General features: G+C 35.3%; 1 protein-coding gene across 1 annotated transcript in view; it reads right to left on the minus strand.

The window, feature by feature from the left end:
• Window positions 1–308: 308 nt before the first annotated feature.
• MC1 (metacaspase 1) overlaps window positions 309–23,346 on the minus strand; it is a 32,270-nt gene continuing 9,232 nt past the window's right edge. The window contains exons 4-6 of the mRNA XM_089814336.1: window positions 8,688–8,808; window positions 1,382–1,588; window positions 309–667 (exon numbers count right to left, since the gene is read on the minus strand). Of these exons, the coding sequence (XP_089670462.1) occupies window positions 608–667; window positions 1,382–1,588; window positions 8,688–8,808 (388 nt within the window). The 3' untranslated portion in view covers window positions 309–607. The remainder of the gene's footprint in view (window positions 668–1,381; window positions 1,589–8,687; window positions 8,809–23,346) is intronic.

A 23,346-nucleotide genomic window follows, 5' to 3' on the forward strand; every position in this document is an offset into this window, starting at 1 on the left:
AGATATTCAAAAGATATCATTTCAAGTCAGCTTTACATATCCAACACCTTGCTCTCAACTCCATTGGAAATAACATAATTTCAATCATTTTTTCCAAATTTTCTGGGCAGATCTAATTCATTGGCTTCACATTCATTTAATGACCTATGTAATGTTCTACAGATTGTTGTTAGTTGCAGTCAACCAACATTGGAAATTTTCAGGCACGAAATGGATGTGTGAGTATACAAAAAAAATTCTAGCACATCATCATCAAAGAGTTGCCAAGCATTTGTAAGAAAATGAAGCACTTGGGAAAAGCTACCATGTCCATGAGAACAACTTTTCTTTCTTCAGTTCAATTGTTAAAATGTTATATAACAGAGTTTTTACATTGTTTGTGCACACTAACCAATTAAGAAGCATATGCAAATTAACATATGGAAATTTCAAGCTGCTTCTTACTGAACGGCTTCAAACCATCGTGAAAGAATGAAGGAAAATACAAATTAAAAAGCAACTCTGCACAACATAACAGCTTTTAAAAACAATATTCCTTGCTCTCTGCCAAAGGTCAAACAAGAATGCATTTAAGATGGGCCATCCTATGCTTTGCATCAGGAAACCTTCAAAGATAAAATGGTTTAGCATGGATATCAAATGGTTCTGTGGATGTCAGCTGAGGCTCCTGCAACATTTGACAATCACCAATCAGGGCATAGGCAAAACCACAAATATCCATTTGCATATACTGTATGAAAACTCAAATACAGTAGACAGATTTTGAATCTAGTATAGAAGAACTGTTAAGTATTTTGATAAATCTTGGACTTCAACTAGGAAAAAAGAAAAGAAGGTAAATGATTTTCACTTCCACTTTCACTAGTCCAAATGAAATCTACAGATCAAATAAAAGGAATAGGTATGATAAAAACTGTGTAGTGAGCCTTACAAAACTAGTAATGATGCACGATGGCACCGTCGAAATAGATCATTGTAGAGTAAAGAAAATTGTCCAATATGAATATATTTTGAACTACGAATTATTTTAAACTCAGCAGCAATAAGGACATGCATTATCTATTCTGAAGTGAGCAAAACTTAAAGTTTTTTTTGGCTATGAAACAGCTGGAAATGTTATTTTCATATACTGATTATTCGAAAAGGTCAACAGCAACTAGCATAAGGACCAGTAGAATCTAAGTCATTAAAGTGTTATAAAGTCGTGGTCTGTTTGCATGCACAAATTTTCTATGCTTCAAATTTTATCCGATAGAGCTTTCCAGATTTCTAATTACAAGATCATGAAGACCATAATCTCCTTTATTATTCTTCCAATAGATGGGACTCTAATCAATGTTTATAAGAACGAGAATCAAACTCTCCAGTTAAGTCTCGTTACCTGGGTAAGTCCACCACTATAACTGCCTCCGGTTAAAAGCATGGTAATCAGACTAGTCACAGGACCACCACCAGAACTTGCCCCTGTTTCACGGATGGTATTACGCATTGCATTCAAAAGACTTCCATAATTTGTTCCGAATCCTTTCTCAATTGCTTGAATAAAGCAAAATGTCATAGCTCCAGTTGACGTGATTTTTGACAGAGCCTATACCCCATACAAAATTTACAAACTATAAGAGCACAGAATAGCTAAGTCAAAAAATAACTATAGGTCAAACATCTTGGTTCAGAGGATATTTAAATCAAAGCAAAAAACATATTCAAATAATCCAAAATTGGAAGAATCCATAGAAATTTGGATCTATAAGCAAGACCGAAATATGGAAATCTAACAGAATACGTTAGTTGCACAATACTACCAAATTTTCAAAAAGAAGAATCAAACCTTTGGACGCAAGGAAGAAAGCAAGCATTTATTCACATAAAATTTCAGTAACATTGAGATTTTTCATCATGTCCAGTCCCATAGATTTTTTCATTCATTCTTAATTCACTTTATGAATTGCTTCATGTTAAAAAAGAAAAAGAAAATCTGAAATGCAAAGTTGCCACAGCTTATGTGCACTTTGGGTTCCAACTAATTCATTTTTTATTTAGTTTCTGATTATAGCATGATGTATTCCTTCTTGTTCTTCCAAAACAGGCATTTCAGAAATGTGGCAGTTTGAATAATGCAAAGCGACCATGAAAGAAGGTCCACCTTGGCTATACTTTCTCAGACATGGCAAAGGACAGTATGAGAATGTCGCTTGGAGTTCGAACCCTGAGCCACTCCTATGCAGCACTGCACCAAAAAATTGCCCAACACATCAGTGTTAGCACAAAAAACTTAATGGGTTGACAGCAACTGTAATCACTCCTCCAATGAGGATGGTCCTGGAGCGGAAGCAGTGCCACAAGGCTCCAATAGTGGTTGCATGTCAAATCAGGGACTCGAACTGGATGCATCTGTTGACTACCAGTGACTATATTGAAAGGGTGAATTACTCCACTCCCTTGCATGTTCGGCAGGCCAGCATATGAGACAGATATTGTCACACATGCAAATCTTACCCCACTTTGATTAATTACAGTACTTTATACTGAATGTCAACAATTAATTATAGGATTTGGCTGCACTGTCATCACTTCAGTGAAGGCCAATATAATGTCAATTGAATATAATGAACCATATGGTACAAGAATAAGGTCATATAGCTCACATTTCAATCTAAGCTCATAAAGACAGTACAATATGTTAAAACATGTTTTCACTCAAACCAATATGTTGCTGTTCTTTAAATGCCAAGTGTTGGATGTTTGGAAATTCCTGAATAATAGTGCCCACCTCTAATGAACTAACTTGCTGATCATCACACCCCATGTTTGCCAGTAGATCCGCTAATTGATTCCCTTCTCTGAGAGTATGGGAGACGTAGTATTCTTGGAATGAATCTAATAGTTGCCGTACCTGATCCATAATATATGCAATTTGCCATTTGTTGGAGGATCAAGTTAAACATGCATTAATGATGATGAGTGAGGCTCCTTCAAAATGGAGCCTCCTGTATCCTCCTTTTTAACCAATGACCAGACCTGCCAAGAGTGCATCAGCTAAAAGAAGGTGATCTAAAAGAAGGCCTACTTAGGTTTGACTTAGTTTTATTTGACGGCCTACTTAGGTTTGACTTAGTTTAGAAGGCCTACTTAGGTTTAACTTGGTTTGATTATTTGTCACACCCTTTCTTATGATACTATTATGCACATGTCTTTGCTAATTGATGTCCTAGATGGATTGTTCTATTTTACTAACGGTCTTGTAATGTGCTCTAAGGGGGAGGAAATCTAATCAAAACAGTGGTTTTGTTGTCCTGAGTGGTATTGGTTTGTATGATACAGTCGTATCACTTTTGTGCCCTAAGTGGGATTCTGATTTCGGAAATTCAGGGTATTGCAAATTTAAATTACTTGAACTCAACCTTATTTGATTTTGCCTGTATTGTAATTAAGATTGCCAACCATTAGTTATGATTAATCAAACTGAATTTAGCTGGAAATGATTTTAGTAGGCAAAACAAATTTGAATATATGTACAAAATTTTTACTATTCAGATTTATCATAACTGTTTTAACCACCTTCATTCTGTATTGGATGCAGGGAATACCACGGCAAATCCTAAGGGGGAAAAGGTATCATCGGGAAAGGGGATGATGGATGGTCGAGCTCAAGACAACCTCAAGTGGTAAGATCTGATAAAATTGTACCTAGGTGGCCAAGGTGACTAAACTCTAGGGGTGCACCTTTCCGTATTCTCCTAGCGAATTGATGACTCGTCATCTAAACATTTCTTCTTGTCTAATTCTTGTCTAATTGTACCCACATAGATCATTTGTCACCACATTTAAATAAATTTCAATATTTAAGAAGATGAAATTTTAGTAAAAATAATTAGGAAAAAGATTAAATATATATCCCCATAAATTATACATAAGCTTTTATACTATTGTTATCAATCACAATCGGGGTCTTACTCCACATATACATCATCACCCTGAAATTTTCTCATTAACGAAGAAGGTCTCTCACACTTATGAAGGCTAGAATAATATTAATTTTTCCAGAAATCCACTGCTCTTAGGGTTGGTTCGAATTCTTGAATTTTGACTCCGCCTTTCAGAAAATGAATTCAGAGCCCAACCTTATACTTTGATTACTTTATCTTATAATCTTTTGGGATCCTCATCCGGAGATTTTAGTGACCTTGCAAACCTTAGGAAACATTAAGGAAGAATTCCTCAGCCTAAACGTAAAAGATGCTCAATAAGAGGTTGGCGCATCTAAAGGGCCACTTCATCAATTCTACGGCAGAGATGTATGGATGCTCTGCGATTGAGAGGAGTGGTGGAAGGGAATTAGGGTGCAAGAGGTGTCCTGAAAAGAGAATTTTCTCATTTAGTATTCACCAACTTACATTGGAAAAGTGGACAGTTGAACCGGCAACTCTTGAAATTCTTGAATCTGGAGATAGACCTGCTCATTCACGACAGAAATTTCCAAAGCAGGTTGGGTAGGAACAGGAGACGGTAACGAATAGACACCAGCATGTTACCTCCACTAAGAAGACTCTCACTAAACTCCAGGAAAGTCTCTGGTATTAGTAATTATAGTCTGAATGAATCTATTTCATATTACTGGAGAAACATTGAATCAAAGCTTAGATTTAAATGATTATAGTTCTTTAAGTAAGGAAGGAATTTCTAAACAATGATCTCTTAGAGTAGCATTACTCAAACTTCCAGCCTGCCTCACTCGAAACAAAATGACAGGCCCCTCGTTAATGTACGAATGAAATTAGCAAATTCAGGTCTTATAGCTTCTTTCATTAATGGAGGGATTATTAGTGATATCCAGTCTTGAATGTAGACAAGGGGATGGCGTCCTTAAACTGTGAATTAAACCAGACCTCCCACAGGGAATATTTAACTACTATGCATGAATGTACAATTTTTTCTGTCATTTACCTCCTAATGACTCCCTTCGTTAGCCATCTAGACACTGTCACGAATACAAGAATAATGAACTTGACAACTGGGCGGTCAGATATTAATGGGACTAAATAAAATCCGGACTTGGTAATAGATCTCCAGTTCCCACCAAGACTGGAAGAATTCAGGAATGGAAAGAAACCGAGTTATATGTAAAGAAAAAGGGAATCTCTTCCGGGCAAGACTTTGTAAACTTCATCAAACCTAAGTTGGATATTTTGTTAGTCTTGTATAGTTAGGATAGAGGATGTAGCGGATAATGCTTATGGAATTACGAATAGTGGCAAACTTCAAAAGATTGATTTGGCATACACTAGACTAGAAGAGTCAGAAGCTGTGACCAGCATTCAAACATACCTTATAATTGCAGTAATAACACTTCCCGAATCAGCCACAGCTGGGTCCCACTTATTTGTTCTTAGATACAAAAGAGAATTCAGAACAGCAGGACGTAGATCAACCAGTCAACGAATTGGAAGTTTGAGCGAACTTAGGACTCATACAAACATCTTCATGATCTTATAGCAAGAAGGAAAAATTGAACCATATACTCGATAGAGAAGACCGACTCTTGATCCAATATAGTATTACCACTATGTAACATTAAGAAAGTTCTCTAAACATGGAATCAGGTTGGGCCTCTCGGAATTAATCATTCCGCATAAAATAACATCAGTCCGTGCTAACCAACCCAATTAAGGAACTTGAACACAAAATGAGATCATTTTCTCAGGAGAGAATACCTTAACCTAGGGTCAAGCAGAAACATGAGGTGATGACTCCAGACTAACAAAGAAATCCTTGGCCAAGGTATGATTAATGGCAGTCAGAATGGAGTCACCAGATACATCCATGACAGGTGTCGTACAAGAGTAGCAGAGAGCTACAGGGTACGACCGATCATGTTGTAGGTGACTCTACACCAGATTCTCAGGAGTCTTGACTTTACCATCTGCCATCCCTTGCGGAGAATCGAGTCTACTTCAGGTCAAGAAGTATGCAAGGGGGATCGATTACGATCCATGGTTGGGTGGTTAAACACCCTAGTGATACCTTTCCCCCAATCGAGACGAGCAGGAGACACCAAAACACATGATTATGCAGGACCCTCCTTCAAAACAGCTTCAACTTTCCCAAACATTGTGAGTATTCTATTCAGTTTTGCTGCAAGTTTTTACAGTTAGAATATAGAAAGATTTAGTTGAAAGTTGTATTACCCTCTCTTACAAAGTAATTCATTTTATCTCCTTCCATTTAAAGATATATTTAATTTGTGGAAATGCCCTTATTTAAATTGTACTATTCATGTTATTTCTTTTCATGAAAAAAAAAATAATAATCTTAATTGGGAACTCGTTATGTTTTAAAATTATACTAGAATAAAATAAGTGATTCCATTTACTTCACATTTTTTTTCAAATAGCCATTTACTCTCAACTCAAAAAATAACAAGTACATTAGGAAATTAGTGAACTTTTTTTATCAAATTTATAGATGTTACATTAATAGGTGGTCTAAAAGAAGGTGAATAACATTGTAAGGTTATTATGATAATCTGTCAATGCTATTCTCTTGGCTCTATCATGTGGAGTAGCATCTTCCATAAGGATTGTTGTGTGGTATTACTCTACCCTTCGGATTTATTTTGTTTATGCATATATTTAATATTAAGGCATCTTGGCTCACAAGCATCTCTTATATTATGTGAGCACCGAAATATATCTTCTACCTTGTCTTATTGCCATTGTTATATTTGTTAATTTTAACAAGTGGCATTAGAGCTGCAATTTGGTCAAACAAGAGGACAATACTGTAAGGTTTTAATATTTGTATGCATCTTCTGAATTATTGTGATTCTTATACAGTTTTTCTACTTTAGTTGGAGGTTCCGATAAGGAAGCTACAATCCAAAGTTCAACGTCTAATCATCAAGTTATTTCAATTTTATGGTTTTCAATAATTCCCTTGAAGCTGCAAATCATGCAGTTTTTCCTGATATTTTTACTTTTTGGAATACTCATGAAAATTCATTAGGGATTAGTTATGCATCATTGCAAAAGATATTTCTTCTTTGGATGATCTAAAACAAACTCTGAAACATAGATAGGCACCAAAATTTAAAAAAACGTAGATGGCGATGAAGGAAGAGATGCAAGAAATGCAATAACAAGAACATGAACTAGAAGATGAAGAGAAAATAGAGGAAGACTGAGAAGGAAAGGGATGAGGGGGAGAAGGAGATGAAGAGAATATGAAGGGTATAGCTACAAGCACTTTAGTTCTGATGAAGAAAGATTCACTCCAATAATTTCATGGATGTATTCACAAGGAAAATTGCTTTTGAAAATCCTAGCAGTAGTGTAACTTCAGATGGAATTGGTAAGAAAACTACAAGTGCAAGCAAAGCACATCAAGGACAACCAAATAGCAGTTAAGGATATTCAATTTTTTTAAGATTCAAAGCTCTCCATGAATAAACATGTTTTCCATTCAAAATTGTATGCTTTGGATATGAATGGATTGGCTATTGTTCTTGGTTATCATTTATTAGAATCCTTGGCAACATTAAACATTAATGTGCAGAAAAGATCGTGAAGCATTAGTATAGGAGAAAAAATATTACAAATTACAAGATATTATATATAATGAAGACCTGTGGAATGTAAGAAAGTGAAAAAGCGATTGGAGAATGTACCATAGAATCATGGGATAAACAACAAGAGACAAACAAAAAGAATAAAGAGGCAAAGTTTATTTCCCTTCTCAAGTCAACAAATCAAGCACAACTACAACAATCCCTGGCATCATAGAAGCAATGCCTATTCTACCAAAAGAGGAAATACTATGATGAAGAATAGAATCAAATAAATGCAATGAGACAGGACCAAGGAAGGGATTTCACTTGTAAATATAGTCAAGCTAAAACTATTGCAAAGATCACTGTGGACAGCTAGATGATAGAACATAGAAAAGACTTGCAGCAATCTTGCTATTTGGATTCTTATAAGTTTCAGGGATGAAACATGTCAAGGTGGGATGACATGTTATGTTCCCAAGGATATAATATTATCTTGTCATCAAGTGGATGAAGATGCAGACATATGGTATAGACCCCTCAAGATAGTTATATTGAGTAATTAGTTACAATAGGTAATTAGGAAGCCTACTTTGTTTCAGTAGTTCATCCCTCCATTATGTTATTAGGAGGTCTATATAAAGAAGGTGACTAACATTTAAAGGATATCAGTTGAGTATAATATTGCATTTGGTATTGCTTGGGTTACATTGTGGAGTGGATTCTTCCATATGGTCTATTATACATGTTAGCCTACCCTAAGGGTTTATTCTATTTCTACATATGTTGGATATTAGGGCATCTTGGCCCTGATACATCTCGTGCTGTGTGAGATCTATGTTCTACATTGTCTTATTGCTATTATTATGTTTGTCGACCTCACCATACCTAACCAGTTTGTATTAAAATAAACATAGCTGAAATCATTTCCCCATTAATAGAAAGTAGACAGCCAAATTGGCACTTTATACTATAGTTTATATTAAAATCAAAAAATATAACCCAACATACATGGCTAATATAAACAGAGAACCTATATGATTACATGCGCATTTTAAGAAATATAACCATGGAATGTTTAGAAAAAGCTAAAAAATTATACTTATCAAAGAATAAACATGAAGATTAGCACACTAAGATATACCGATGTATCAGCAGAAGTTTGGCTGTCATCACATCCACTAATGGAAATGGCTTCCCCACCATTTGTTCCTTTCCAAACACCAGTCCGTGGGCGATGATCCTCCCACACAAACTGCCCATTCCTGCATATATTAAAAGAAAATTTATCCAACTTTGTTAAAAACACAGAAATCCTAAACAAATTAATGACAATTTGATATATCAATAGCAGAAGCCCATATGATAAAAATGTTTAGAAATGAAAAAATAATTACTTAATCTAAAAAGGCAAAAATATTTTATCAGATTGATTTCACTTACAATAAGAAATAAATCTCTATCATCATATCATGAAATAAGCTAGAAGGGGTGCCTTCGAGGGTGGATTAGAGTTTAAGGTAAAAATGCTTTTTAAAAGTCACTTTTTCTTTTTCTATTGACCCAAGCACTTTTTACCACTTGAGTGCACCAAGGGTACAGCCCAAGTACTTCGTGGGCTCATGCCTCTTGGACCAATAGCCTACTTAGGGCACTTGTGGTGTATTGAGGTGAATCCAATGTGATTGTGCCAAGGAAAATGCACAAACCCAGTAACGAAGCTTATAGTATTATAATAGGAACTATCTTTTTATATTCTATAGCTAAGAAATTAGCAAATAATCCCTAAAGATAATTGAAAAAAGGTCAAAGAATCTCAATTTTAATCAAAGAATTGTTGGCTTAGGGTCAAGATATCCAAAGATCAGGCACTTAATGGTAGTGCATTGATCTTTGCTTATAAAAAAAAATGTCAATGTTTTAGGTTTTTATTTTTGTATTATCATCAGGTAGATGCAAGTTTGGGTTTAATAGCCTAAACCCTTGTACAAAAAGAAAAAGATCATCAGGACAAGTACATAAAAGGAATGAGAAACTACAAATAGGGACCAAAACCAAAAGCTGAAAAAATCAAGCAAAGGGCCAACAAAAGAGTAAGAAGCAACAATAAAACTTAATGTTTAGGTGAGGAGAGGCCACTCAAGTTATCCATAATGTGTCATACCTTTATTAGGAATTCCAAGTGGTTTCCCACCACCTCCATATGAATATCTTGCAACATCTTCTCCTTCTCCCTCTTTTGATATCTAGTACATTTATTTGGCTTAGCATTAAGATAATTCGCCTTCCCTTGAGAATACTATCCAAGGGGATGTGACGTTAGCAATTGATTTTTCGATAGTAGTTCGAGTAAGGAAAATAATATTGTTCGAGGAATCCTTCAAGGCAACTTGGTTGTTTTCAATCCTAGGCATTTTAATTTTTCATTGCTCCAATTCTTCTCAAATAATGAAAACATCACAAAACAATTTCCCATGGTCCTTGCTAAACTAAACTTTTATTTGAGGTTGGGACTGTCACCATTTACTTGTCAATGTATTTAGTCGATTCTAACTTTCATTCTTTCAATCTAGTTCATAATCATGAGGCCTATTTAATTCCCAATGATTTTTTTGCCTATTTAGCAACACACAAGTGGTACAAATAGAGCAATAGAGCAACATTTGGTCAAGAGTGAGACTATGCCAATTATGAGGACATTTTAAAAATGGACAATTTAAGAAATTTGTTTGAGGAAACAAAATTTGATAATACAGCAAATCTATTTATCAAAATTCAGCATCAAAGGTTAGACCTAAAGAGGGGCATACAAATTGTGTAAAGATTCGATGACCTACTTGTTGGTTTTCCGAGATCGCTGCAAATGTACTAAGCACTGTCATAATGTCTGGTATGTATTTTCCAAATGACGGTGTCATCTTGTATTTGTATGAGGAGTAAACCAAGAAAAGAGACATGTCCCTTCATGAGACATGTCTATTCATCAATATAATTAATATAATGGAAAACTTAATTATGGTTGTGTGTGTGTGTATAAATTTGTCTTTGATCTCACCGGTTTATCCTCCTAAAGCTACCAAAACATCAACACTCCCTCTTAGCTAGGAAGGCTAAATACAGGACACGTATTATACCATTGGTAATGTTAGGTATGGCAAATTTTAAAGATATCTTTGATCAGAAGATATCCACCATTTTGACATCACATATGATATCAAGAGTATTGGCCTTTAGAATATCAACATATGATATTCACCAAACTCTAAGTAATGATCTCCAAAATATCAATATTTGATATTCACCATGTACTCAATAAGGCAATGGTCTCCAAAATATCAATATATGATACTCACCATTTTGATGTCACATTTGAGTATTGTTCTCCAAAATAACAATATATGATATTCACCAAATACTCTGCGTAATGGCCTTCAGAATGTTGAGATGCAAGATATTCACCAAGTGCTGTCAGTAATGGTCTCCTAAACATCAAGTTGCTTGATATTCACCAAGTACTCTGTGTAATGGTCTCCAGAACATCAATTTGTATTACATTCAGCATGTACCTAAAAATGTTTATAAGGTATGTGTACATGCATTCTCATAATGCTTACCATATAAACATGTACCATGCAAAATATAATCTATCATGAGCTGCATAGACATCGTAAGATATCCATCATAATAGAAAATCAAGTTATTGTAAGATCATCACCTTTCAATAACTTCTGCAAATACAAATGACACCATTTGGAAGTCGTCACTTCCTCATGATGTATACAAGAGGTCAGCCCATTAAAATCACATAGTTACGAGTTATATTCATGAATCACAATCCTTTTGACTGCTACAATTATTATCACAAGAGAATACATCTCAACATGGTTTACTCCCTCTAAGTCAATATGACCAAGATCACCAAAGGTTGACTGAATCACGTCCTCTATTTGCTCCCTGTCTTTCAAGATTGCCTCTAATGAAATGTCAAGCTCCCTCTAAATCTCCATCTCCCTCTTCCTGCAATAAGATTCTCGAAGGAAAAGATTCTCAATCTCCCTCTTCCTACAATAACATTCTTGAAGGAAAAGAAAAAGGCACATAGCTCTTATAGTACGTAATGAATTACAAAAATAAGAGAGAGAGAGAGAGAGAGAACAATGATGCTCATGGATAATAAATAGTTTCACATAATTATATAAGATCACTCCAATAAAATGTAAATAAATATCTAGTTTAAATATATGCTTTGAACATATAAGCATATATTTAAATTAGATATTTATTTACATTTTATTGGAGTGATCTTATATAATTATGTATATAAATGTATATATGTATATGTGTATGTGTGTGGCGTGTGTGTGTGTGTGTATATATATATATATATATATATATATATATAATCTATATTTTAATTTGCATCTTATCATAAATATAATGGCACTTTATATTTATATATAAAAATTCGCCACCTATATATATATCAAACAAAACAATAATAAATCATTTGTATAGAAATTATAACATACTAACCCTAATTTTTACCTTGTTATATCTCTACATATTTCGATAGGATTCTTGTATTGAATCATCTCCCTTTAATTCGCTGCCCCTTTCATATTGTTCCTTCTAAGTCTTGTATTACCAAAGGGATGGGTCTTATTACCTTTTGACTGGCAACATTTCATAACCATTATTTGGCACATAAGACTTATGCAGTTTATCGAATTATCTTATCATACTTTTCTCATATTGTAATCCCTTTGTATTCGTATGATACTCCATGTCATGGGCCAAGTCAAATCAGACCTTCCTCTAATTCTATTCACTGATGAATTGGATTATAATTTGGCCTCGATTATTAAAGGGCTTATAATATTTAATATCACATGTTGGCATTACTTCCTCTTTGCAAATTCATCCGGATGTTCCAATGGTTCAAGTCCTTTCGATGTTGCCCACCTTTTCCATGTATATTGTCTTCTTTATGTAGGTCCAAAACTCATTTCTCACATACTTTAATTATTTCTGATTTGGATGACACGTTTGTAGTTCTCCCAATGCAGCCCACTTCATGCCACGAGAGCAATCTATTCTCTGCGCAACTGTTATTTGCTTCCTTATGTCACCTGCGGCTTATATTTCTTTCCATAACATCCTTTAATTGTTTTATCCATTATATCTCCCCCAATGGATTGACTCCTTGTCACTGCTAGATTCGTGGCTATCTTTTGTCAGATGCTATTACCCATCATCAACTTTGATTACTTTGCTTATCCTTTGACCTTTCGCTTTTTGATGTTGATTCCCTTTTAAACTGACATTTGCAAATTTTATATTTTCTGCAATATATTGCTTTTGCGGATGATGTAAGCCTTTGTCCTTGACTTTACCATTTTTGCTACACGATGCCACTCACCTCTCAATGATGGGTCAGGTAGCATGTGTTTGCATGGGGTGCACGTTATAGTCATAGCAAAAATATCCATACTAATCATGATATATGCCTCCCATTTAAAAGATATCTACATGGAATATCCCTTTAAGGAAATGCTTGTTTTCCTCTTAAATTGTAAATTACAAATAATTCAAAACATGCATAGGCACATTTTTTGTTGCAAGTTCGAGTTGTCAGAGATTCCAAAATATAAATTTTGTTTAGGATTATCCAGGGTTGCATGCATCATCCCATTTGTCATTGCCTCGATTCTTCATCACCATGTGGGTTCATTCCACAAGCTCATCCTTATTGCCGAAAGCAAAGGCAAGCTCATGAACAATGTGAAAACTGTGAGTAGATTACACCTAAAATTCCTCTCTAAAATAATGCACCTTCTATTGGAGAAACTATACCTTATCCACCAGCACTTTTATTGAATCATATGTATTTTGTGTGATATAGAGATGGAGTGTCCCACAAAATTACTTTCTGCATTTTTGCTTCGTGAGCATGATATGGACCACATTTCTCTTCATTTGCATGTCATATTTTTCCTATTGTAACTCATTCTTCTACATTTATGAATGCAAAAATATCCTTCATGTTGATTATTCTTCTTTCATATTAATAGTGCTCAATAGGTCTACCTTTAAGCTATTTAGGTTTTATAGAAGGAACTTAGCTTTGATACCATGTAGGTTTTTCGCAGTGTTACACCAGTACGGGGTACTTCGAGACGCTGGAACATCGGGACGAGTTTCCGGGACGCGGGGAAAATGGACCTCATTTTCGGGATGGCGGAGGGACAACAAGAAGGGGATGACGAGGTAGGGAGGGGTGTTGTATAGTATACATATAAAACTTGAAATGCTAGTTATGAAATGATGTTTCAGTAGTTCAGTATAACATACCAAATTAATATACTTGAACGTAGCAAAACTGCAACATGAACTAGAACCATTGACATTCAACATAGTAACGTATTAGATACCTAATAGTAACATTCAAATATCAAAATTCAAGTACACATCCCAGCGGCGGCATGGTTGCAGAATGGCGGAGGTGGGGGTGCTTGGGTAGTCAAGTACCTAGTGCGGGGACATCTCGAGGACGGGTACTTCAAGGTTTGGGAGGGGGGTGCAAGTCTCCAGGTTACACTGGAACTTTTTCGGGATCGCTGTAAATGTACCCATAATGTGTGGTATGTATTTTCCAAATGGCAGCGTCCTCTTGTATTTGTTTGAGGAATAAACCAAGAGAAGAGACATGTCCCTTCATGAGACATGTCTATTCATCAGTATAATTAATATAGTCGCAAACTTAATTTTGTGTGTGTGTATATATATATATGTAATTATATTAATTTCTCTTTGATCTCACGGGTTTATCCTCCTAAAGCTACCAAAACATCAATACTACCTTGGGTGTATGTGCTATTCTTCGGTCCCATAGGCTGCTTTTGCCTCATGGACATTATTGAGATCTTTCATTTATTCTGCCATGAATCATTTTAGAACGTTGTGTTCAAGATTTAAGTCCTATTCAACGTGAATCACCTTGCTTTTTAGTACAATGACACATGCAACTTTATTCATGCTAACTTCCTACACCTACAACTCCTTTCCCACCTTGCTCTATGAGTCATTTTTTTATAGGGTCTAGTGATTTTTCTTCCTCCAAGAGCTCTTGTAGAGTATTCTTTATACTCTCCTAAGAACCCTTGTGTCATGAGGACTAGATTTTACCATCCCCTTTTGCCTCTTAGATCTCAAGTTCTAGAGCAAAAGTCACTTAATTTGTTGACCCTTTCAAAGTTCCCTACTCATCACCCTTGTTTTCGATATCACCTGCCATGTCTTTTCCCATTTCTATCCCAAATCTCATTACCCATCATGGGAATGTTGGAATGTGCGCAGCAAAGCCCCACAAGGTTTATGACATGGTCCAATAGCCTTTTGTGAGATCCTTAATTGGAATGGTAAGAGTTTCCTAAACAAATACATCTTTTGAGAGAAATGGCCAGCTCATCTCACTACAAGTGGGTATTGGAGTGAGATTGCAGGTGTGACTCCCCTCGGATAATATTGAGGGGGAAATTGTTGGAATGTGTCCAACATCTCCTCATTGGTTTCGTGGTATGGTCTAACGGCCTCCTATGAGATCCTTAACTAGGAAAAGTAGTGAACGTATGAATCTTTTAAAAAAACAGTCAACTCCATACAAGGAGGAAGCCCAAGGGAAATTTTGATGGTAATACACTTATGAAGATCACTAACTAAGTTTAAGCCATTGGACAGCTCTACAAGGTTTTCATTTGGAAGAGCCAACTACTTCCCAAACTCTCTCGAGGCAGTTTGACGAATTGTACATTTACCCATAACCACTTAATAAACAGGAAAACCTTGGTGGAGCAAAACCATTGACCTCTTCAACCAAATATTCAAAACAACCTTTCCAAATGCATTGAAAGATAGAAAGGAAAGCTATCCAACTTACTAAGACTGAAGTGATTCAATAGGGCAAAATGATTGGAACAAACACATTTACACTTGTCCTCCCAAGTAATGTAATTGATGATTTGGGTAATCAAGCCTCAATGAATGGCTTAGGAAGAAAGTCTCTATAATATCCAACTTGAGATTTGGTAAGTTTATTTGTCTCTATGGAATGTATTGATTTCTTTGTGTTCTGATTCCAGAGGATTTAAAAACCTTCCAACCATCTATGGTCATTCCTCTAGCTTCCACTTGGCTCTCTTCACACACTTCAAAAGACTCGTCAGTCAATAATTGTTCTTGCTTTCCAAGATTTAGAAAGATCCATCATAGGACTGGGTCATTGTAATGTCACCTTATGTTAAGACCTAGGAAATAGGGGCAACTAACCCACAAAATTCAATTGCAAGAGACTTCTTTCTAAAAATTCTCTAATAACACTTGAAATGGTGATAATTGATAGTACGCAATACAAGAATGATAGATTATGACTCGTAATTGATATGACTAATAATATGATACAAGAATCAATATCACTGCTATCACTGATTTAACACTTATACGTGTTGGGACTGAAAATTGCATGGTTAATTTTCAGTCACATATTGTGAATTTTGAAAAAATCAAGCCCTATAAATGTCTTTTGATGCCTATGTACCCGGTTGTACTTGAAAAGCTTATGAGGTGTTTAATGCTTCTAACACCTTCCATTTAGTGCATTTACTTGCTCCATGCAGTTAAATTGTCATTTTGAGCTATTTCGTAAAGTCTCGTTTTGAGCATTTATTAGATCTGCATTTTCACCCAAGTGTCAAACAGCGATAGGAGGCCTTGTTTGCATCTGAATATCTCGCACCCAGAAATATTTCATGATTTGCCGCTTTGGGAGTGTCTAGTATCTGTACTTGAGAACCTATGTTTCAGATTTCGAGTTGTTTCGAGTTCGTTTGACTAAGTTTCGAATCTTTCAAAGTTGGTAGTTCACTGTTTTCATAATTTTGCAGTTTGTTCATAATTCTGGGAAGCCCTGTTTGACGAGTTATAATTTTGACCCAGTTGACCAAAATGATGAAATTCCTTTTGCGTTGCATTATAGACATTAGAGACTTATTATGTTTCAAGTTTCAGCTCATGACGAATCCATTTGATCAGTTTTCAAACGCAATTTCTAAAGTTTTATTGGTGTCAACATTTGCAAATTTGTCGAGACCCCTGTTCAGGGTGTTATAACTCCTAATCCATGATTGGTAAGATCGAATGGATTGTACCGCTATGTTGTCCTCCGAAAATACTTTAAGTGTGCCAGTTTGCAAGTCATGATGAATCCATTTGCACACTTTTCCAAGTCAATTCCATTTGCAAAAATCACTTTTCTGTCATTGTCTCCAGTCTGCAAAATCCGAGTAGCCCACTTTGACTGCTTGCCAAACACATCTTGTTATTCGTCATGAGCCTAAATTGCAAATTTATACTCTCCTCATGACAGAGAATCAGTGCCCCAATTTTCATGCCCCCAAGTGTCAGTTTACCCAGTTTGTTGTTTTCTGACATGTTTTCTTGCAAGCAGTTCTGAAGGGTCAACTTTGATAGCAAATATCTTTTGACCCCAAATTTGTCTTGAGACGAGATTCGACGGAGTGCAAGTATGTGGAACAGAGAATCAATGTGCCAGTTTTCAGAGCTCAATCAGGTGTTCTGGTCAGTTTTTTAAGGCCAGTCAAAGGATCTTTTGGCATCAAGTTGACAGTTTGCAAAAAAGTGATAAAATGACTCGTAAATGATTGTTTCAATGGTCAAAATTGATTTCAGTCAGTTCAAGATGTTTAATGGATCAACTTACAGAATCAGTTGTTCGGAAACGAAAAATTTTTTTTAGTTAGATCCACTTTGGAGGCCCGACTAATTACATCAGATTGATGGAATTATGTAGGGATTGAAGAAGCTCAAGTTACAATTGGTGAACATAAAGGGTCCCCATGATTTCACTCATTACTTCATGCTCCAAGTATTGAGTCATCATATGAAATGTTATTTACAAATGACTGATTGTTTATAATGCTCTTACAATATATTACAATACTGAATCACTGGTTTTCAATCAACGAAGTTTCTTCTCAAATGTGCATAGATATGTGATTAACTAGGAGAAGGTACAAATATGTTATATGTGGAAAATGCTGAAGGATTGAACACTTGTTGGTATTGGCACAAAACCATATTCTCATTTTCTCATATATTGTGCCTGTAATAGCTGAAACTATGTTCTCATACACTGGATGCATGAATCAATTTTAGAGCTGCTTAGAGAACAAGGGATTTGATTCACCCATGGAAGACAGAGATTAGAGAGAGTCTTTTCTTTGCTAGGAGAGGGAATTTCAAGTGGACACATGTCAATCTCACATCGGATCCGAAAATTCACTTCCTCCTATATCTTTCTTTCAATCATTCATTGTAAGGGAGAATTTTGGAAAGTTTCTCTGGATGAAAACACTTAGCAGAATTGGCTCTGGAATTGGTGAAATCTGAATGGAAGATCTGGGATGTGTTGGTTCCAAACCATGAAGCTTTGCTTTGGTTGTGGTACCCCCTTCCCATCCATCAGTTTCTCATTCCCGCCATTTTCTCTCTTGTATGACAGCATACGTTATTGTATAGTCTGGTTTATTAGGTGATTTATGAGTCAATTTCATGCATTTTCATGTATTATTTCAAGGAAATCAATACAAAGAACAACAGTGTTTAGTTTCAGTTTAAATCTTGTCTCCTTTCTCAGTTGAGCTGTGATGTTTTATGGTCTTTGAACAAAGAGCTTAGATCATAATTGCAATCCCTTAAGGCTGTATGTTGCTTCATTGTTGCCTGTGACTCAAAGGGTTACGTAAATGCTTCAGAGATTCAACAAGGTTGCAAGTTTATTGAGGAGGATATCAGGTAAGAATGAGATTTAAGTTGAACATTGATGTCTATTTACAAGGTCAATGGATAGATCATATATCTGGATATATGAATTAGTATCAAATATCCAAAATGCATGAGGGAGATTCATGAATTGCCCAATGGATGAGGCACTGATCTGTTACAGGATCATAAGTTTGTTGTTCATACCTGGTTTTCATCCACTTTCCCCACCCACATAAAATCAAATCAAAATTCAAATCATCTTTACATTTTACGTTGAATAACCTAAATGTAATGCCCCCACTCAGCTTGTGAATATCATAGAGTTGCAATTTGCTACTGTAGATCTGTGTTATTACATGAGTTAATAAGAGAAATAAGGGTTTTATCTGCTTTATATTAGATTCAGTATATGCTTTGATAACCGGTACCATATAAAGAATCTATAGGTCCACCCACCTAGGTTTTGCAGAGCTTAAAGAAGAAGAAGGGTCTAGCCTTATAGTTGGCCCAAGACTGCAGTCAAGTGTATCCGTCATAGGAATTTGCTAGCCTTAGATGCATTTGCCTGGTTTCTTGGTTGTTAGTAAAACTGTTAAATCAGGAGCCAACAATACGTATGCAAAAATGATCTTGATCAATACATCTCTGATCTGCACTTAGTGCAGTGCAATCAATGTTAGTATGGATAGAATTTCTCAGCAGTCTCCCATGTGATTGATGATGATTGTTAAATATGATCTCTGATCGGCAAGGGTGGAGTTTACTTCACTATTTCTGATATGTAGACTATGCTGCAAATTACCTCTTAATTGCTGATAGCCTTTTCTGATATATCTATGTTAATATGATGTATGCCTCTTCTCAATCACTTGTAGCAATGATGTTGATTTTATATTTCTGATTAAGACTCTTGAATGTATGTAACGATACTTTGCATTTAGCTAATAAGATCTTTGATCTATACATGAATGCTTGTCTGATATATGTGTTTACATAGTGATTCTATACACTCATCAGTTATGGATGTTTGCCTGGTTTATCTTGTGAATTATAGCAACTCCAAAAGGTTCTGTCTGATTTCCATCACTGGTAAATATGCATACAAAAGCCAAGCGAGCGCTTGCTCAAGATGAGCAAACCCACAAAGGATGAAATAAGAATACAAGATGTATGATGATGATATTGGAAATGAGTATTGATCCACCTAAGTATCAAGAAGAATCCGTTCAAAGCAAACCAATTGATAACTCTTTATTGCATTCTTTGATAATGAAAAGTCAAACTTCCTTCATCGCACATTTATATTAATATTTTTTATTTATCCTAAATAATGCCTTTGTTCTTAATTTCTGCCTCCTACATAAACCAACTGCCACTTTCAATACTTCAGTATTAACATTTATTAGTGATATGCTATTCACACATTCGTTAGCAATGCTGATTACAATCATCTCGTGGCAAATGGTGCCTATCGGTTTGGTCGTTTTCTTCAACCTGACTAGCTGATAATATAATGATTGTTCATGCTATATGAGCAGGTCTCAATTGTCCTTAATGACTTAGTTACTTCCAACAAGTCATACTCTTATGTGTGACTTACAACCCATAATCCCTTAATAATTGGGGTTAATATTAAACTCCTTAGCCGATCACATCATTTAATAATATTAACTTATGAATTGCCAAATAAGAGCTTCGGTCTTTCTTCTTCCATGTGATAGTATCAAAGATGGATAGATATTCATCGACATCTCTTAGCTGTGATTATATACGAAGGGAGGTTTGGTGATCAGGAACTGTTATTCTAGACTTCCCAAAGTCAGAAATGCCAAAAGGTAGAATCTTGGTAGAATCTTCCTTGTATGATACTAAGATATTTGACTTAGTGCTAACCTTCAAATATTGGAGCCTATCTTTTAAAATATTCTATGGTCATTGGTTAATCATCAATTAAACAAACTCTCCTATGTATGTGGGTAACATATAATTATGTTTATATGTATATTATTGTTAATATACTGTCTAATGATGATCAACTTATAATTAACCATATAGAGGCATGTCTCTTCATGAGACATGTCTTCTCTTCTTTTCTCATATTTATATGACATTCAAATATGCATTTGAAACGCACAAAAATAAGTGGTATTGTTATTACATTTGCAGAAAACGATCCTATAAAACTCAACGTGGTATCAAAGCCAAACTGCAAGTGTAAAAATAGATTAGTAAGAAAGTTTGAGAAAGATACGCAACTGGAGATAAAATTATAAAACCACATCATAAAGAAAAGAATTTTATTCAAGATGATACATAAAATTATATTGAAAATATAAACACTGCTGAGATCGGACACAAAAATGAGGAACGAGAGATATTGCCACTAAAGAATGTAGACTCCTACACAACACCTATGGATGTCAAGGACCATTATTTATGCAATTAATAAGCTAGCTCAGAGAATCCACACTCATACTGGACGATATTAATCTGAGATAGAAAAAGGAAAAACAATCAGGCGGAGTAAGCATCTAGCGTAGCAGAACATACAGAGAGTTCTTGCAAAGAATGTTAGAGGATATAAACGACGCAATAAATTGAATGAATAAAGGCTCTAAAACATAGTATCTTACAACACTGATATTCATATATAGCAAATGATATAACTGACTGTGAAAGAGTAGAGAGACAAGTTATCTTCAGGAAGAATTGCCGGGAACAATACGAATTGATAGCAATACAATCCAAGAGGTATAAGGACTTATTAAATTTGCAGCCAGCGGATTCCATATCTGAAAATTGATAGTGACCGATAAGAAGAAAATAATCTGGATATAGAAGGGTTCACCAGTCAAGTACATAAGCCACTAAAAATACAACTAAGTGATTGGAGGGAGTTCTGGAAGTAAATATACATGGCAACAGATATCCACATCTGCAAATGGTGCCACAGAGATAGAAACAATCACACATGGAACTTGGCATTCATAAATATGGAGATGAGACTCAACCATCAATGGGGGAGAAATAATCAATACTGACCACAAAGATTTTTAATACCATTAACGAAAAAGAGAACATCAATAGAAGGATGAATACAATCATTGGAATTTCAACTGTGTTTGGAGAAAGATAACATTCAAAAGGCTGGACTATAATGTTTACCATCAAACAAAGGAGTAATAAGTATGGAGATGAGACTCAACCATCAATGGGGAAGAAATAATCAATACTGGCCACAAAGATTTTTAATACCATTAACAACTAAGAGAACATCGATAGAAGGAAGAATACAATCATTGGAATTTCAACTGTGTTTGGAGAAAGATAACATTCAAAAGGCTGGACAATAATGTTTAGCATCAAACAAAGGAGTAATATAAAATCCTGCATACTTCTAAACACCACGATTACTAAAGATCACAGTCAATGCATCATCTCAAGATGATGGAACTATATAGGGAGTCAACACAGTGGGCGAGGATATACTAATATATAAAGACTGATGCATATGGGTTGCACCAGCCCAGGTGTAACATCTAAGGAATGCCAATTCATATTTCCCTATCAAAATATATAATAAACAAGAGTGAATCATTTGATATGCAGGTCAATAACTACAATATATATTAAAAAAAAAATCAATATCCAATCAGGGATAAGAGGATATCTAGTCAGCACAAAAATAATAATCATTCCCATCATTGCATCTGTAAGGAGGACATACATGTTTCTTTTTTGGCTTGGAAAAGCTCCAGCTATGACTATCACAGGCCATGAGACGAATGAGCACAATCAAAGTGACTTATTTTTATAGACAGTAAGTATCATACAGGCAGCGACATAAAAGATGCACATGGGTTGCAACAAAAGAAGATCTTCTCTCAATTTATTGACAGTGTTTTAAATATTGAGAGTCTGGACCTTGTATATTATTCTATATGTACGCAGGAATATAATAGAGTTGTTCCAGAATACCTGTAGAATACTCACAAGAGACAAAGATTGAATTAAACTAGATTAAACATGGTATATAATGTGATCCATATTGATATCCTCACCTCCAATTATGCAGAGGCAACTCATGATGAATTTGTGAAGTGGGTCACCATTAATTGTGGGTGTTAAAAAGAAGCTATCAATAATTCATAGTAGTGATTATTATTACACCAACGCAAGGAATTCACAATTCTACATATATTAGTAATTCCTACCCTTGGAAAGTGAACATCTAAAATTCCTACTGTTAACTAACAGTGAGAAGGATAATAAGAAATCAGGTTTTGATATCCCCCGTGAAATGATATTCCTTAATCAGAAGACTATAATTGGTGAATTACATACATAGTGCCCTTCATTCAAAGGATGGGGAAGCATGTGACTCATACACGAGCTTAGAATGACATTTGATGATATAGTCTAAGAGGCATTGGAAATAATAAGAATTCACAACTCCCTACTTTGATGATTGATCTTGAGTTTGCCAGAGAGATGACATGCATGACTTCACAATCAATATTAGAAGCGAGCACAACATCATGACGAGATTGATGTTGTGACCACCATGATTGCAGAAGTTCAAAGAGATTCAATCAAACGAGTGGCATAATGAATCTTATTGTCAGAATAAGATGGGATGATATATTTATATGCTTGAGAGGACTTGATTTTAATCCATATTTTATGGGCCCTATTGATCCTTTGATACTTTGTGCCATCAATCTGAAATCAAGGGTGGACGTAATTGAGGTTGGGCAATGTATTTATAAATGTAGCTTGGTCATGTCCTTTGTGTTGACAAAAAGGTGCAGCTGTTACAAAGACTCGTGCAAAGTTAATTAACCAAAAGACAATCCAAAACATTCTTATAGCCACATGGAAATCTACAGTGGGAACTTCACTTTCTGGGGAGGGAAAATGATGAACAATGTTTGATTCCCACTTGAACCATCTTTGAGAGGAGA

The sequence above is a fragment of the Cupressus sempervirens genome, chromosome 2 (genome assembly GCF_028749045.1).
Source record: "Cupressus sempervirens isolate cs-2001-9-10 chromosome 2, ASM2874904v1, whole genome shotgun sequence".
Classification (NCBI taxonomy): Eukaryota; Viridiplantae; Streptophyta; class Pinopsida; order Cupressales; family Cupressaceae; genus Cupressus; species Cupressus sempervirens.